The sequence below is a fragment of the Oratosquilla oratoria genome, chromosome 19, assembly GCF_046742065.1.
Source record: "Oratosquilla oratoria isolate Oo_2021 chromosome 19, ASM4674206v1, whole genome shotgun sequence".
NCBI lineage: Eukaryota > Metazoa > Arthropoda > Malacostraca > Stomatopoda > Squillidae > Oratosquilla > Oratosquilla oratoria.
In genome coordinates, this window is record NC_134795.1 from 42,067,526 (window position 1) to 42,085,025 (window position 17,500).

A 17,500-nucleotide genomic window follows, 5' to 3' on the forward strand; every position below is an offset into this window, starting at 1 on the left:
AGTAAAGGTGGGACTTCGTCAAGGATGCGTTATGTCGCCCTAGCTGTTCAACTTATACATGGATGGGGTGGTGCGAGAGGTGAATGCTAGGGTAGTGGGTCAGGGATTGGAGATGGTTAAAGAAAATGGAGAAAAGTGGGAGGTGAGCCAGCTGTTGTTTGCGGACGACACTGCGCTTGTGGCAGGGTCAGAGGAGGGATTGAGGAAGCTGGTGGCAGAGTTTGGGAGAGTATGTGATAGAAGAAAGCTGAAGATAAATGTGGGTAAAAGTAAGGTGATGAGATGTACAAGGGGTGTAAGTGGCAGTAGACTGGAAGTGAACATTAAGGGAGAGCGACTGGAGGAAGTGGATAGTTTTAGATACTTGGGTGCAAGTGTAGCAGGAAAAGATGGAGTGAAGGTGGAGGTAGAATGTAGATTGAGAGAAGCGAGTAAATGCCTTGGTGGTTTAAAGAGTGTAATGAGGAATAGACATTTGGGAATGGATGCTAAGAGGAGACTGTATGAAGGAGTGATTGTGCCAACAGCACTGTATGGGGAAGAAACTTGGAACATAAGAGAAGAAGAGAGAAGGAGTTTGAATGTGTTTGAGATGAGGTGTCTGAGAAGTATGGTGGGGGTTACTAGGCTGGATAGAGTGAGAAATGAGGAGGTAAGGAGGAGAACAGGGGTGAAAAGGGAGCTGGGAGTTAGGGTTGATGAAAGAATATTAGGATGGTTTGGAAACATGGAAAGAATGAGTGAAGAAAGAATAGTAAAAGAGGTATGGAAGGCAGATGTGGAGGGAGTGAACATGAGGGGACGTCCTAGGATGAGGTGGATGGATGGGGTGAAGGGGGCTTTGGGGAAGAGGGGAATGTCTGTTGAGGAAGGAAGGGAGAGGACGGAAGACAGAGGTGAGTGGAGAATGGTTGTATATGGATGATGTTGTGACTGCATGAGGAGGAATGGGCGGGGGTGGGGTAGTATGTGTGAGTAAATTTTGACGCAGCCCGAAGGGATTTCTCCCCGTCCTCGCCTTATATGCAAAGGGGGACGGAGAAGGGGGGTCGCCGATTAAATGAAGCGGCCTTGCTGTGGATGTACTGTGTCTTGCGACACTGCTTCTGACCCAGGGCGGTGGGCAAGGTTCAGGGATGACCCGTCATCCAGGAGGTGCTCAGATGAGAGGGAGGGTGGGAGGGGTGTGGAGTGTATTTAGGGATGAAATGGGTGGGAGTGTTTTTATGCCTTTCCCTTTGTGGCTACCTCCCTTGGAAGGGGGAAAAAGCCTTGGTATATGTATGTATGTATGTATGTATGTATTATTATTATTATTATTATTATTATTATTATTATTATTATTATTATTATTATTATTATTATTATTATTATTATTATTATTATTATTATTATTATTATTATTATTATTATTATTATTATTATTATTATTATTATTATTATTATTATTATTATTATTATTATTATTATTATTATTATTATTATTATTATTATATTATTATTAATATTATTATTATTATTATTATTATTATTATTATTATTATTATTATTATTATTATTATTATTATTATTATTATTATTATTATTATTATTATTATTATTATTATTATTATTATTATTATTATTATTATTATTATTATTATTATTATTATTATTATTATTATTATTATTATTATTATTATCATTATTATTATTATTATTATTATTATTATTATTATTATTATTATTATTATTATTATTATTATTATTATTATTATTATTATTATTATTATTATTATTATTATTATTATTATTATTATTATTATTATTATTATTATTATTATATTATTATTATTATTATTATTATTATTATATTATTATTATTATTATTATTATTATTATATTATTATATTATTATTATTATTATTATTATTATTATTATTCTTATTATTATTATTATTATTATTATTATTATCATTACTATTATTATTATTATCATCATCATCATCATCATCATCATCATCACCAGTCAAAGGTGGTGAAGGGATACATTGATATGTGCGGCTATACACGATTTCTCGTGTACACCGCACGTGGAAGAGGCGCAGCTGACAATTAGTCTATACGGTGTGGTCTAGGTGTGATGTGTTGTATTGGGTGTTTGCATTTGGCGTGCAGTCTTTCTAGGTGGCTCATATGAAGTTTGTGTTTGTGCTGGTTGAGTGGACGGATGTTGGAAACTCGGTGTAGGGACTCAAAGGTTCTGAAGTCGCTCCATCGCGAACCCGTGTTGAACTTGACAGCGGCATTTTGAACCTTCTGATGTTCGTAGTTGTTAGTGGGACATGTCAGCTGGCTCAGTCCCGGGGACTGGCACAGAATCGGTCTGACTAGGACTAGGTACAATCGACGTTTGGTGGACAGTGTTGCAATTTTTAAGCGCTTTAGTCTTCCCAGCACAGCCTTAGCCCTCGCTCCCTGTCTGCGGAAGCATGGGATCCAGGTAAGGCCAATATCCAGTGCGCTACCCAGCACACAGGCATGGTCTTTCACTGGGACGTACGTGGTGTCTATTTTAAGAATATTTCTGATTGTTCTGTTGGTTTGCTTGCAGAAGAAGCATACAGCTTTGCATTTCGACGCGATGGTCTTAATGCGCCACTTGGTCCCACGCGTGTACCCCGTCTAGTATGTTTTGCATTACGTGTAACGCTCCCTGGAGCGTTTTGTGTCTGTTAATGTCATTAGGGTCGTCCGCATACGAAAGAGTAAGAGCTCGGTTGCGTGGGTAAGCTGACTCTGGCAGGTCATTCGTATATATATTGTATAGAGTCAGGGCAAGGACTGACCCTTGCGGTACTGCAGTCTTCGGCATGAAAGGTCGTGACAGATAGCTCCGCCACTTTATTCTTATTGTCCTGTCGTCCAGATAGTTGCAGAGCAACCTTATGAACGGCAAGGCAAACTCGAAATTGTGGTATAATTTGTGGCAGACAGTATCGAATGCCTTCTCCACACCCTTACAAACCAAAATGGCCTTACCAGGGCGACCGTCTTGTGGTCTTTGAAACCATTGAGTGATCATGGAAATAATGTCGTCTGTATCGCGCCCCGGCCGAAAATCACACAGGCAGTCCCTCAGCACATTCTCCGTCTCCAGGTATCCGGTCAGGCGGCGGCAGAGGACGTACTCAAACACCTTACCAAAGTACTCCAGAAGGGAGATTGGCCGGTATGAAAGGGGGGCGGAGACAGGTTTCTGGGGTTTGGGAATGAGAATGGTATTGTATAGTGTCGTCATGTGTGTTATTATATTGTCTGGCATACGTTTGAGTAGGTGTGCATCGATGCCTGAAGGGCCAGGGGATTTGAATTTTAAAGCCGAGATAACCCTCTTTACCTCCTCCAAAACGATGGGGGCAGATAAGAGGATCGTCTTCATCTAAGTGAGAGAGATCAACAGTCTCGTCAGGAATGAGGTCCCTACAGCTATTAATGAAAGAGTTAACACTGTGCAAGGTGCTAAAGCAATTTGGTCTTTGTACAGGATAGGGCTTAAAGACCTCACTCCAGAACTTGGAAAGGTCTGTTACACAGGCGCCGGAGAGCGAAGCCATCAATTGCTCCTCCTCACGATGTGAATCGATGTAGAGGGACTTCCTCAGGCTCCTCTGTAGCCAGTGCATGTCTTGTAGGATAGCGTCACGAGCCTCTGGGAGTACTTGTAATAGGTCTGTAAATCTGTTCTGTAGTGCAATGCGTAGTCTGTTAGTGCGCACAGAAGCGATGAACGTGGTAATCTTGCGATTCTTTGTTCTAGGAATGTGCTTTTTCACCGCATTTTTTACAAACTTCATGAGTGAGTGTCATTCCTGCTCTATCGCTGCATGTGGAGCGTTGTTCATGTTTGTGTTGGTGTATGTTATAAGAATGTTTTTGAAGCCTTCCCAGTTGGCCTGACTGTAGCGTAACCTTGGCTCACTGGGGATGAGGATGGGTGAGGTGAAGATGCAAAGGATTTAGGATATGTGGTCGGAGAGGGTGGGGGCACTGGGTGAGATAATTGAGTTAAGGAAGAAAGCTCGGCTGTTGGAGAACACCAGGTCGGGTTCACCCTGCACTCCATGACCTATGAATGTGGGAAATTCAGGACTTAGGAACTTCAGCCGGTGAAGTACAGTAAGAGTGCAGTTGTCGACTCACTGAGTTGCTGCTGTGCGTGCCGGGGTTCCAGTCAGCATGTCTGCAGTTAAAGTCACCAATGAAGAAGCTTGGAACTTTGTATGGCATCACCTGAGCAATGTCAACAAAGGGGAGGAAGATGATACGGGGAGGGCGGTAGAGGGTACACAGGAAGATGGGACCGCGATTAGTGCTCAACTTAATTGCGAGCATCTGCTCATAGTGAAAGTGATCAAGTATTGTTGCCTGAAAGGATTTCCTGGCTAGAATACAGACGCCCGAGTGCAAAGAAAGACCTCGATTCCATGTGTTGAAACCTTGGATCTTGAGGAGAGAGTCCGGGGCTGGATCACTCAACGAAGTCAAGCAAATGACATCAGGACCGTGTCTGGCAATTTCTAACAAATTGCTGGTCCTTTGTGAGGTCCAGCTTTGTGAGCTCTGATAGAACATACATGAATCCAGACTATCCATGGAAATAGTTGCCTTCAGTGAGTCTTACTTATTGGAGGGAGTTTTGGAAAGAAATTCAGTTAGCCTTAGGGGGTTGGAGGCTAAGCACTTGGCAGTCTGAGAAGGATGCGCTACCGTTGGACTGGACCATGTCAGCAGTAGAAATGTTGAAAGGGATTATGTCCCGCAGCGTCTCCTTTCTGAGCTTAGATTCAACTAAAGCCTCCCGGTCGAGCTGGCTCATGGTATGACTACACGGCGCGGGAGCCCGGAGGAGGTTTTGGTTGCCTCTAACGAGGAGGAGCGAGGACTCAGGATTGGGAAGCATGAGTGATTGCTACAAGTGAAAGAATCAAATCTGGATGCCCTGGACATGGGGCGTGATGTCCGTGGGTTAGGGTCTTGTGCAGCCTTCTCCTGGACGACGCTGGCGGTATACATAGCAGACCCGACACCACAATCCCACCAACTAGGCAGAGGACGCGGGTGGGTGGACAGAGACCTGAAAATGAATAAATAATTCATTCATTAATGTACTGAAAATAAATTAAATTGAAATAAAATGCTTTCCCCAAGTCATGTATTAAATTGAGTAAAAATATGAAAATGAGAAAAACTGACGTGAGTGTAGAATGTGTGTGTGGAATCTGCCGGACAAAAGATCATTGGATATTTTTTCCACCGATCTAAGTCAGTGCCGTCTTTGTGTTGCTCCTAATACCAACTAAGACGGCGCTGACTTAGCTTGGTAATGTATATATATATACAGTATATATATATATATATATATATACATATATATATATATATTACATATATATGTATGTATATATATACATACATATATATATATATATATTACATATATATGTATGTATATATATATACATACATATATATATATATATATATATACATATACATATATGTAAATATATATATATATATACATATATTTGAGACATTCTGACAGGTTGATGTAAGCGGAATAGGAAACACAGGAGTCTTAGTCTTGAGTTTATTCCTGACTAGTTTCGCAGGTATGCTTTTTCAAAGGAATATGTGTACAAACGGGCTGTGGGCATTATATACATGGGGTGGACCTCACCACCTCTCCGAGTTACCATAGTTGGTGACGAATGTGAACATCACATTGTGGCTAACGTAACAATTAAGAAATTTTTACAATTAAATATGATAACACTAATAACAAAGAAATTAATAATAGAAAATGTATCAATAGTAATGATAACAATGAAGATAAATATTTAGATAATAATATTAACAATAAAAATAATATAAATCATGAATAAAATACATAAATAAATGCATAGGTATAGTTAGATAATAAACAAACAGGTAAATAGTAAATTATAGTAAATTGACATATAACTAATGATAAATGTGAATCAAGCAAATAATTATAAACAGACAAATAATAACAAAACAAATAAACAAATAAAATAATATAAACGATAGTCATTACAGCATCTTGCTAAGGTGTTAATCTAGATGATTCTTAAAGCTTCGAACTGAACTACATTACACTGACTCTGCAGGAAGTTTATTCCATTCATTAACTACACGGTTGGCGAAGTTGTTTCTACCCACTTCCAAATTAAATCTATTTCCGGACAGCTTGGGACCATTGTTTCTTGTCTGATTCTCATTCAGTGTGAAAAAAATTTCACTTTTATTGTTGTCAATTCCCTTTAGAATCTTAAAGTCCTCTATCAAGTCACCTCTGAGTCTACGGTTTTTTAGGGAAACAGAGGTAAACCTGTCGAGAGTTGCTTGGAGTGGGAAGGGTGACTGCATCGGAACTTGCTCGGGGAAACCGTGGGGACTGGCGCCGGCTATTGAGTGAAGCAACGCGCTCCCTGGCGTATGACCCCATTTGATGGTGATCAGTGTTGGAGAAGAAATCCATTTCTAGAATTGTAACATTCTTGTACTTTACAGGCCTATTTTCCCGAGTAATTATGCAGTCTGGATCAGCCTTTGCTTCATGGGCTACCGATCAATCTCATGCCAAAGTGGCCCGATATATAGGCCAGGCCGTGGGCTGCTCACTCAACACAAGTAGTCAAGATTATCTTGAGTGTATGCAGAAAATTCCAGCAACCGCACTCTGCTCACAAACTTCAGAAACTTTTGTGAGTATCAGGAATTACCATAATTCAAAATTCAAGTACTTTTTTTCTGACGATATTTGTTCGTTCAGAACAAATATGGTGTTATAATGCCAAGTTCTTCAGCTGCTGTAAATTTGACTGTAAATTCACAATATTTTCCTTTTAAACTTTTTGAGAGCCCAATAATTAATAAAATCTAAGCAATATAAACCTTTAGACGCAACGCTACAACATTTTACAGCTTGGTTTACTGTGTATATGTAAATGTATATTCAAAAGTTCGTTTGAATATCAGAATTGATGCTGTGGGTAAATCTCGCCGACTACAGCACGCCATTATGAGGTTACTCCAGTTGATAAGACTGATGAACAACTCTCTTATTACAGTATATGCTTCTACCAAGGATTACAAACTCGAAGAAAATATATTCCTTGCCAAACAAGGATTTATAATCAGCCAGCGTCCACCTGGGGATACACTTGCTGTTTGGGGCAACTTCATTTCGTTCACTGGCATCGAGATATTTGGTTTGGAAATACCTATTAGTTTCCATGGCTCTGGAATCAGGAACACTGACTCTTCTTTTCTGAATTTGGTAAAGACCAGAAGGTTGAGGATTGCTAGTTCCTGGCTCCAGAGACGAGAACCACACCAATAGATTTGGTATAGCAATGCTGAAGAGATGGGAAAGGAGATAGGCGGTATACTCGTACATGTTAGTACTCATTAGAGAATCTTGCATAATTACAGGGTTTATTGGTGTGCTGATTTTGCGGGGATCGACCATGTGTAAAGTCCAGGAGAATCCCAAGATGCAATCCAGCTGGATTTCATTTTGAGAAGCTTAGAAATTATGAGTATGTCCATGAGTTTGTAGTTGTAGTCTAATCGATTTTAAGTGTTCAGCGCCCTTAAAGACAATAAAAAATGCGTAATACCTTCAAACGTGAAACTCTGAATATACTGAGTAGAACATTAGAGAGGTCGCGTGATACACTAGAGAATATAGAGATAAGCTATTCTGCTAAGTTGACTTGGGAACTGGACCTATACAGTGAGACTTCTCATTAACGGACGTTAATTAACTGTGCTTGCGGTGTTTTCGCTGTGTTTTCGGTGTTTTGGAGTGGTTTTTGGGTGGCATAGTGATCGCACGCACTAAACAACAGGACTCTGAAACAGAGACTAGATCTTTCATATACTGGATAGGGAAAAGTATGCCAGGGGATTCACCAAGGACTTCAATAGCCACTTCAACACAAATTACCTTAGACCTACTTACCGGGCCCTGAAGAAACTCTGCTCTAAATCTGTGACCAAGGATTTGCGTTTGCCACAACACTTTTCAACATCTGCTGGGACCGGATATTGGGCAGGATTGTCGTCCAATATCATTGCTAGTAACAGTAAAGTCACTGACCTTGTGTTTACAGTAACACTGTACTTATGGAATCGTAGGTGGTCCTGGTTGCGGCTCTAGAATCACTGCACAGAGAAGCGAGACCATTGGGATTCCAAGTACTCTTGGACTAAGACCAGGTGGTTTAATGTATAGCAGTGATGGGTCATACCAGAAAATTCTTTAAAGAATTGGTATCACCCATGGTGTTATGAACTCGCTCAACCAGGTGTTGTCGATATTTATGCATAAGAACTAAGATCCAAATATTTAAGTCCTTTATTCCCTTTGTCTTTCTGAGTGGCTGTGAAACACGAAGAACGAATACTGACATAAAAAGTCTTTTGAACTTTTTGATACTGTAGCCGCTTTGGGCTACGGTGAGAAGTAAAGAGTGTTGGTGAGTTCGTCTTCTGTATTTGTAAGGTAAAGCTGAACTGATTTTACATGTAGCCAGGAGCCGATATATAGTATGCACCGCATGGGTAGTAACCCGTGGTGCGTAATTACATAATTACACGGGATTAGGTTAAGTTGGGTCAGCAGGGGTACACTGTCATAGGCAGGTGTGTGTGGCTAGCGCGTCAGGTCTAGTCACGTGGGTGAAATAACGTGCGCTCCACACCACGTAGTTGTCATGGTTTGTACAACATTCCACTCTTTAAATGGCTTTTGCTTAAGAGGGCATTCCATGTGCGAGGGGATGGCCACTGGCCATCTTCGCTGGAGACATTTTGAGGTTGCCCCAGATGGCTTCGGTGAGCGTTGGTAGTGGAGATATCTAGCGTCGATGGCGGTGGCCGTGATTCATTGAGATGCGGTTTGCAGTGGAATCGAGATGACCCATCTCTGTTGGAGAAATTATAAGGTTGTCCCAGATGGCTTCGGTGAGCGTTGGGCGTAGAAGTGTCTAGCGTCGATGGTGGGTAACGTGGTTGATTGCGATGCAGTTTGCAGTGGAGTCGAGATGAGCCAACTCTGCTGGAGACATGATTAGGTTGCCCAAGATGGCTTCGTTGAGCGTTAGGCGTAGAGATATCTAGCGTCGATGGCGGTGGCCGTAATTGATTGCGATGCGGTTTGGAGGGGCGCCAAGGTGGGAGCTGTTACGCAGACCAGACAGCTGTTGGCGACGTTGACCAGTAACCTGTGATGAATGGGAAAGTCAGCCCCGAAGAGAGTAATCCTGACGTCTACAAGGACGAAACTCTAGTAGTCGCGGTGACTCCCGAAGGTGAGATGCAGGTCTGCAGTGTGTCAGACCACGGCAGTGGGGACAGCGTCGTCGTTGTTTTTGGTGCCTGTAGGCTGGCATTGCTGTTGCAGTGGTGATTTCGTCCTTGACGTTATAATACCAAGGACAGACCGGACGGACGCTGGGAAGCGCAGAAGCCATCTTTGACGGAGCATGTTATGTTACTGCTGGTTCCGTCGGCTGCGGGTAGGAAGTGGGTGATGGACAGCATCTCGACGAATGTTGCGCTTGTTTTAATATCCCCCAATGGCTGTTGGGAGAGTTGGAGCGGTAGTGGGGACGGCAGCAACGGGAGACAGGTCCATAGTCCTCACTCGGGTCACCAGTGTAGCCGCTGTGGGCTACGGTGAGAAGATAAGAATGTTGGTGAGTTCGTCTCTTTTTACTTGTAATGTAAAAATGAACTGATTTTACATGCAGCCAGGAGCCGATATACAGTATATACCGCATGGCACGTAATTACATAATTGCACCGTATTAGGGTTGGTTTGAACTTCTGTGGTTCAAAAATTTTTGTATAGAGGAGGAATTAAGTAGCGTAGTCGGTCCTTGTGACGACGCGGCAGCGAAGGTTCAGTAGGACAGTGAAGTGAACCGGTTGAAAAAAGGAGGTAATTCTTTGCTTTATTTGATACAGGCAAGAACCCGTCTGTGTAAGGCTGTGTTAAGTTTCCAAGTCTCTATTCACAGGCCAGATGACCGGGTCTTATAAAGTGGGAACTTGGATAAGTTACCAACAAGGAATTATGTACAATAGTCTAAATTAGAAGGAACCATTTGACCTGACTAGAGTTGAGCTAAGGCTCAAATATTTGTTACTTAATTACACAATTTTAATATTCAATGTGCATATTTACAATCTATGTCCAAGTTGACATAGCACCATAGGAGAAATTAAAGTGAGCAATACTAATGTCTTGTGGTATCATGCTTCGACGCGTTGGAGTCGAAACGGGCAATATGGGCTAGCTGGTGACTCGGAGATAATTGTCTTGACCGTGCGCGACCTGAGAGATGAGGTCTTGAGCGGGTTCACTACCACGAAATTTCTTCATGTGTGCGTGCGTCCATGTGTACTGGTGCTGGCTGATATGTACGCAGACGTGTTGATATGCAACGTGTGCAACATGAATGTTCGGTCCGGCTGCCATCCGGTAACCTCACCTGGAATACTCGTATAGGGCATAAGTAATCACGTTAAAATGTAAAGATAGTGGCATAGACACGATATATGGGGAATTTGAAGGTATAATATGAGATAGACGGAAAACATGATGAAGATAGCTCCGATGACATGATGAAAAGTAGATACAATTCATTTCACCCAAGGATCTGATCTACAAGGTTGATCTTTGCCTTAGACTGCAATTAGGAAGAGGAGTAGGAGTTGGGGTGGATGAGGTGAGAGAATCTTAAGCCGGAACGGGTGCTAGAGTAGGTGAGGGGATATGTGTGAGGTCGAGGCCTCGAGGAACAATCTTGCAATTGTCTATGTGAGGATCTTTTCTGCTAATTGATGCGAGCAAGTGTGTTGCAAGCAAAGGGTTTTGATTTTATTATTTGGTACGATGTGAAGAACGCGAAATGGTCCTGTGAACTTTTCAGAGTTTTGATGTTGGAGTATGGTTTTGTTCGTACACAATGTCTCCGATTGCAATATTGCAATGCCTTGCTCCTGTATTATGGAGCCATGCCATATCCATTATTGAGAGAGTAAGGTAGTCATAAATTCTCTTGGAGAGAGTGTTGAAATTCTGGAGTTTAACATAATCAGTCAAATTATATATGGTGGGAAAGTCTGAAGTGAGAAGATCATATAGGATTTTTTTTCCAAAAAAGGACAAAATGTGGAGACTCTGATAGTAACCTATTAATTTCACTGTTCATGGAAGCTTGGATCATTAGTACATGTTCATCCCAAGATGAGTGTATGTCTGAGGCAAGGTGTCTGGGAACATTAAGTATTTACCTGTTTTGACGCTCCACTAGTCCGTCGGAGCTAGGGTGGTGAGGTAAACTTACATTTTTTTATGCTAGAAATGTTGCAAATGTTTGTGAGCATGTCATTTTGAATTCGGTGCCGTTGTCTGAGATGAGTGTTTTTGGTGTGGTGTATGGTCATATGACCTTGTCAACCAGTGTCTGTGCGACTCGTTGTGCAATCTTGTCTTGCAGTGGTGAGAGAATGGAGAAATGGGACAAATGGTGTACACAGACAAAGAGGTATTGGTTTCAGCTATTGGTATGTGGCAATTTAAGAAGGTCGATAGCAATGGTCCCGAAGAGCTTGCAAGGAGCTGGATATGTTGAAATTGGAGCTTGACCGCTAATTTTACCTTTGTGGGACGAGCATGAATGACAAGCATCTACGTGATCGTGGATATTTTTCCTCGTAGAGGGCCAGAAATATTTCAATCTGGCTTGTGAGAGACACTTGCCCTTTCCTGGGTGATCAGCAATGGGTGAGTCGTGTACCAGCTTCAGTACTTCAGGAATGAGTTCGGTGGGAACCACGAGCTCGAGCACTGAGCGGTTAGATTCGTGTTTGTTTATGAGTGTTGTTTTTGTGATGCAGTACTTAGTTTGGGGGGAAATCACCAGTGTTCGTCGTATCGCCTGAAGAGAGAAAATACATCACGCGTTTCCAAATGGGATCTGACTTTTTCGCTGCGGCAATGAATGCACACTTGCGTAAGGTTTACTGGAGTTAACAATTGACTAATGGTCGCTGGATGTTTATTTAGGGCGTAAGCGTTATTCGCTTTGCCGTGAACAAAATGGGAGGTGGACATGAATTCTTGAATCGTAAGGAACCAACGTCCTAGTTTGCCTGTGAAATTTTTCCTTTGAAAAGGTGCAGGATTTGTTGGTGATCTGTGTGTATATGTATTTCATAGCCAAGTAAGATTTCTTTGAAGTGTTTGAGTGCGTAAATGATAGCTAGGGCTTCGATCTCGGTGACTGAGTATTTTTGTTCGTTTTTGTTAAGTGTGCGGCTAGCATAGGCAGTAGGCTTAACTTTCAAGTTGTGTTGCTGCATGATCACCGCGTCGATGCCTGTGTAGGACGCGTCTGTGTAGAGTGTGAATGGAAGCTGTGGCCGGGGAACGCTAAGACAGTCGTCGTTGTTAAGACTGTTTTTGAGTCATTGAATGCTTACTCTTGGTCAGGTGTCCAATTAAAGGGAGTGTTCTTCTTAAGTAAGGCGGTTAAGGGTGCTGCTATTCCAGCGTATCTTTTGATAAACCGTCTGTAAAAGCCTGAGAGACAAAGAAAGGATCGGATGTGATCAGGAGAAATAGGGCATGGAAACTTTATGTCTGCCTTGATCTTGTCCTGCGAGGTTAATGTGCCTTGTGAGTTAAGAACCTGTCCTAAGAAGCGTATTTCCTTCTGAAGGAAGGAACACTTCTTTAGCCGGGAGAGGACAGTTTCAAGCATGTGTAAGTATTCACTGATAGATTTGGAAGCTATGATAATGTAATCTACGTACATGAATATTGAGTGCCCTGTGATTCCTTCTAATACTGTGTACATGGGACGAGTGAAGACAGAGGACGCTGAAACAAGTCCAATGAAAAGGCTTTTGAATTTACAGTGTCCATTGTTTATGCTGAAATCTGTGAGAGGTCTGGACTGTGCATCAAGGGGGATTTGAAAATAACCCGACATGAGGTCGAAAATTGTAAAGACAATGTTGTTTTCACCGATAGGGTGTAAAATGTCTTTCGGGTATAGTGAGTTTGTTGAGTTCCCTGAAATAAACAACTGGACTGAATGAACCGTCGTGTTTGGGAACAACGAGAAAAAGAAAATTCTGTTCTGACAGGCTGGGCTCAAATATCCTGTTTGATCATATCCGTGATGAGATCGCCTACAATGTTTGGTAATCTGTATGCGTTTTCCCGAAGGGTATATGGTGTTCAATGAGGTGTGTGAGTCCAAGAGGTTCACCTGGTAATGCAATGGCATGTCTGAATTTGTTACAAAGAGAGTAAATAAGCTTGAGCCCCAGGAAAATCTATGGAATTGAAATGAGATGCTTGAATGGCTTCCTGTGCTTTGAGCACGTTGGACGTAACTGTATATCTGAGAAGGGGTTTCGTTTTCCAATATTTGTTTACGTAATGGGTATGCAAGGAAAGCAAAAATGTTGGTGCCAATGGTGAGATTGATGGGAGTATTTGTATTATTTGCAATCAATATGCACGTATGGCCTTTCTTAGATGTGGTGCTGATGGCGGAAAGGAGGGATATACCATTTACGCGGCATGTCTCTGGGATGCATAGTACATCGGTATCTGGGGCTTGAAAAACACGTTCTTATACCTTGGTGTACCCATGAGGGAACAACGTTTTTGGGTTGACGATAACTGCATGAGTGGGAGTGAAAGTAGGTGCAGCTTGAGAAACAGGGGTGGATTGCAGGCTGAAGTCTTGCACGAGAGGTAAAGTATCTGTGTCAGACGCTGATTTATTTTTGGTGCGCAAAGTGTGCTTTGTGTTGCGTCTAACGACTTTGACATGTGAGCTGTGTTCTTACGTCTGTTGCGTGTGTGATGTGTGTCACTCGGTGTGGGCATGTTAGGAGAGGTGGAGTGCTTTGGTGGAACATGAGTGTGTGAGAACATGTCTGTTTGCTTTGTGTCTGCCTGCTCTAGCTTGGCCACGTGTATTTTGTTGACAGTGTGTGTGCTTGGGGGATTTAAAGCAAGCAGGATATAAGACATTGTCGTTCTGCTGCATCCAGGTCAAGCCTATGGGGATGTCAGAGGGGAAATAGACATCAGCTATGTGGACCGTAAGTGGGATGTGTGGGCATTGAGCTTGGAGGGAAATGTCAAACGAGAATTTACCAAGGATAGGGAGTGGTACACCATCGACATTAGCTAAGTGAATATCAGGGGGCTCTAGGATCGTGATTATCTTAGTTTCCAAACTGAGGTTGTCGAAAGTGAATGTGGACATTATGTTCACTAGGGAGCCATTGTCTAAGAATATGGTTTGTTTCCTGTTGTTTGCAGTAGCCTTGAAAACCATGAAAGATGAGGAATTGCCTGCGTTGGTCATGGTAAGCACCGGGAAAGTGTGTTGGCTTGTGGGTGGGTGCGTGTGTTGCTCCTGTTTATCACTCATGCTGAAGTAGTATGGTGTGCTTTCCTGGTAGGGGAACGTTGTGGTGAAACATGTTTCTGCTGTTTTTGCGCTTGGAGAACGCGACAATGTTCAATGGTGTGGTAGAATGCGCCGTGATAATCGCAGTGACGGGTTGGCTGTGTTGGGTATCTGTAGTAGCATCTGCTCGTGGTGTGTCCGGGTTAGTTACAGTAAGTGCAGAAGAAGGATGTTCGTGAGGGTGATCGATGGCGTGAGCATGTGCGTGAGCGTGACATTTGTCTTGATCTGTTGGTTTGGGAGATGTGTTGACCTGTGCAACTGTGAGGGTATGAGTAGGGGCGAGAGGAAGAGATTGGCTGTGGATGCAGGAGAGTGTTTGATCTGTGTTTGAAAAATTTCTAGAGAATTCTGCTAAGGTGGTATCTGGTGTAAAATCGAATTTACTAGCTGCTTGGAGTATGTCTGGGTGGAGCTGTGAGAGTAGACGGAAATATGCGAGGAGGGAGACAAGGTATTCGAGTTCGAATTTGCCATCCGATAATCAGGCAGAGTGGGTGAGGCTTTCCCTAATTTTACTTTTGAAATCACTAACTATTTTGACCGCTCGCATTTTTGTTTTGTATGGTCCGGTGTTGTATGTCTTGGCTAGAGCGTAGAGTGGTGAAAAGGAACCGAGTTGGTTGAATTTGGAGAAGGACTTTTTAAATTGTTTGAGAAAGTTGCCATATGTCTTTGTTTCTTGGAAAATGTCACTCTGTACGATGTCTCCTGCTAGTGTGTCATTGGGGTCAATTCTCGATGTGAGAATAGAGATCATGGTCTTATCACCCTTTATGCCTGTCCGATCTATTTCTGATTGCACGTCGGCCAAAAGCGTGTGGAGTGGGACGTTGAAACTGTTAAATCTGGGTAACGTGTTCTCATGTTTAATGAGTGTGAGTATGTTTTTTCGTGGGTGATATTGGTTAAGGTGGGTTGGAGTTTGTATTTGACATCTTCGAACTATAGCGTGTGTAAAAGCCATGTGTTGCGTTGGGTTTCTGGTTCGCGTTCATGCACTGAGAGCACTAAAACACTGTGAAAGCACTTGGTGAACGTAAGGTGAATTGTATCTACTTACCAAAGTTGAACATGTGGAGTTTGGTTCGCGAAGCAATGATGCTGAGGGCGGTGATGGGGTAGGAGACGCAGATGATGGAGCTGTGAACAAAAGAAATAGTATGAATATGTGTACTCAAACAATGCGAGAAAAATTACAATATGGGAAGAGATTTGATATATGTGGAGGACTCGTAGAAGGAGTGCCACTTCCTTGTAGTGTTGGCGGGTCGTAGAGTTGGATGGGCGTAGGTGGAGCTTAGCAGGTCGGTCGAGGAAAATGACGGTGTCCTTTGTTTTGGGTTTCTGTCCGAGTGCCCTGGAATGTTGGGCGAAGAGGTAGGGATGGTCCTGGGGGCTGTGTTGGTCGTTGGCTGCTAGTTCGCTGTTGCTGGGCGAGTTGAGAGATTCCGTCGGACGGTGGTGGTGCTGGGAGTTGACACTGAACTGAGTGCAGTCGGTGATGTCCGTTGCTTGCCTTGGGTAGATCCTGGAACGTAGCTGGGGTGTTGGGCGATGTGGCAGGCGGGGTTTTTGTCCGGCCGTGCTGGAGTCTTCGACGAGGTGGTGGACGGGGTTTTCTCCGGCCACGATGGAGTCTTGACCGTGTCACTGGGCTAAGTTCGCAGCAAAGTGGATACGTTTTTGTCTCGTTGCAGGAGTGAGGTCTTGTCTCGTACTAGGCGCTGGGTTGATATGAGTTGTAGTTTCGCTTATCACACCACTCGGGAATATTGGTTGTCGCTGATCCCGCCGCTGTTCACCAGAAAAAATGTTGGTTTGATCTTCGGTGGTTCACAAAATTTTTTGTATAGAGAAAGAATTGGGTAGCGTAGACGGTCCTTAAGACACGACAGCGAATGTCCAGTAAGACAGTGAGCCGGTTAAAAAATCGGAGATAGTTCTTTGCTTTATTTAGTACAAGCAAAAACCATTTGACCTGACTAGAGTCGAGCTAAGGCTCAAATATTTGTTACTCAATTACACAATTTTAATCCTTGATTTACATATTTACAATCTATGTCCAAGTGGACATAAAACCATAGGAAAAATTAAAGCGAGCAATGCTGATGTCTTGTGGTATCATGCTTCGATCGTTGGAGTCGAAACGAGCAATGTGGGCTGGCCGGTGGCCCCCGTGCACAACCTGAGAGATGAGGTCTTGGGCGGGCTCACTACCAAGAAACTCTTCATGTGTGCATGCGTCTGTGAGCACTGGTGCTGGCTGGCATGTACGCAGACGTGTTGATATGCAACGTGTGTAACATTAAGTTAGGTTGGGTCAGCCAAGGTCCACTGTCATAGGCAGGTGTGTGTGACTAGTGCGTCAGGCCTAGTCGCGTAGGCGAGGCAACGTGCGCTCCACGCCACGTGGTTGTCGTGGTTTGTACAGTACCAACTTTCTTATAAGAAGAATGGGATATCACTAGAATTACTTTGTGCCAAATCAGCGACTGCTCTTTGAAAGCGACTTCTTTTCTAGCCCGTGCACTCCAGTAGTCCATTCAGGGTGTGGCACACATCGTGATTTACCATTAGCTATTCTGCCAGATCAACTTTAGTACATGGCTCTCTCTCTTATTTCCCATCTACGTGCTATTAAAAAAAAAAATATTCTGTATATAGTAAAGGAAGCTGTATAGGGCAATGAGTATCACTTTCTAGGATTATAGCAACGATTTGAATAATTTCTATGACACGTGGCAGCCCTTTTTCCCCGTGTTATCACACCAAGGTGTCATGGGTGAGACAGATGGGAGGAGGTGGGTAATTTTTGTTATAATCTTAAAAAATAATATTTATTGTACTATAACGCTTTCATTGCAATAAATAAATAAATAGAAAATAAAACATAGAAGGGAAATAAGAGAGAGCGCTTT

General features: G+C 42.6%; 1 protein-coding gene across 3 annotated transcripts in view; it reads left to right on the forward strand.

Annotated features, from left to right (window-relative positions):
* Positions 1 to 17,500, forward strand: part of LOC143035854 (juvenile hormone esterase-like) — a 96,784-nt gene that overhangs the window by 16,689 nt on the left and 62,595 nt on the right. For all 3 annotated transcript variants that reach the window (XM_076202944.1, XM_076202946.1, XM_076202945.1), the window contains one exon: positions 6,577 to 6,770. In XM_076202944.1, the coding sequence (XP_076059059.1) occupies positions 6,577 to 6,770 (194 nt within the window). The remainder of the gene's footprint in view (positions 1 to 6,576; positions 6,771 to 17,500) is intronic.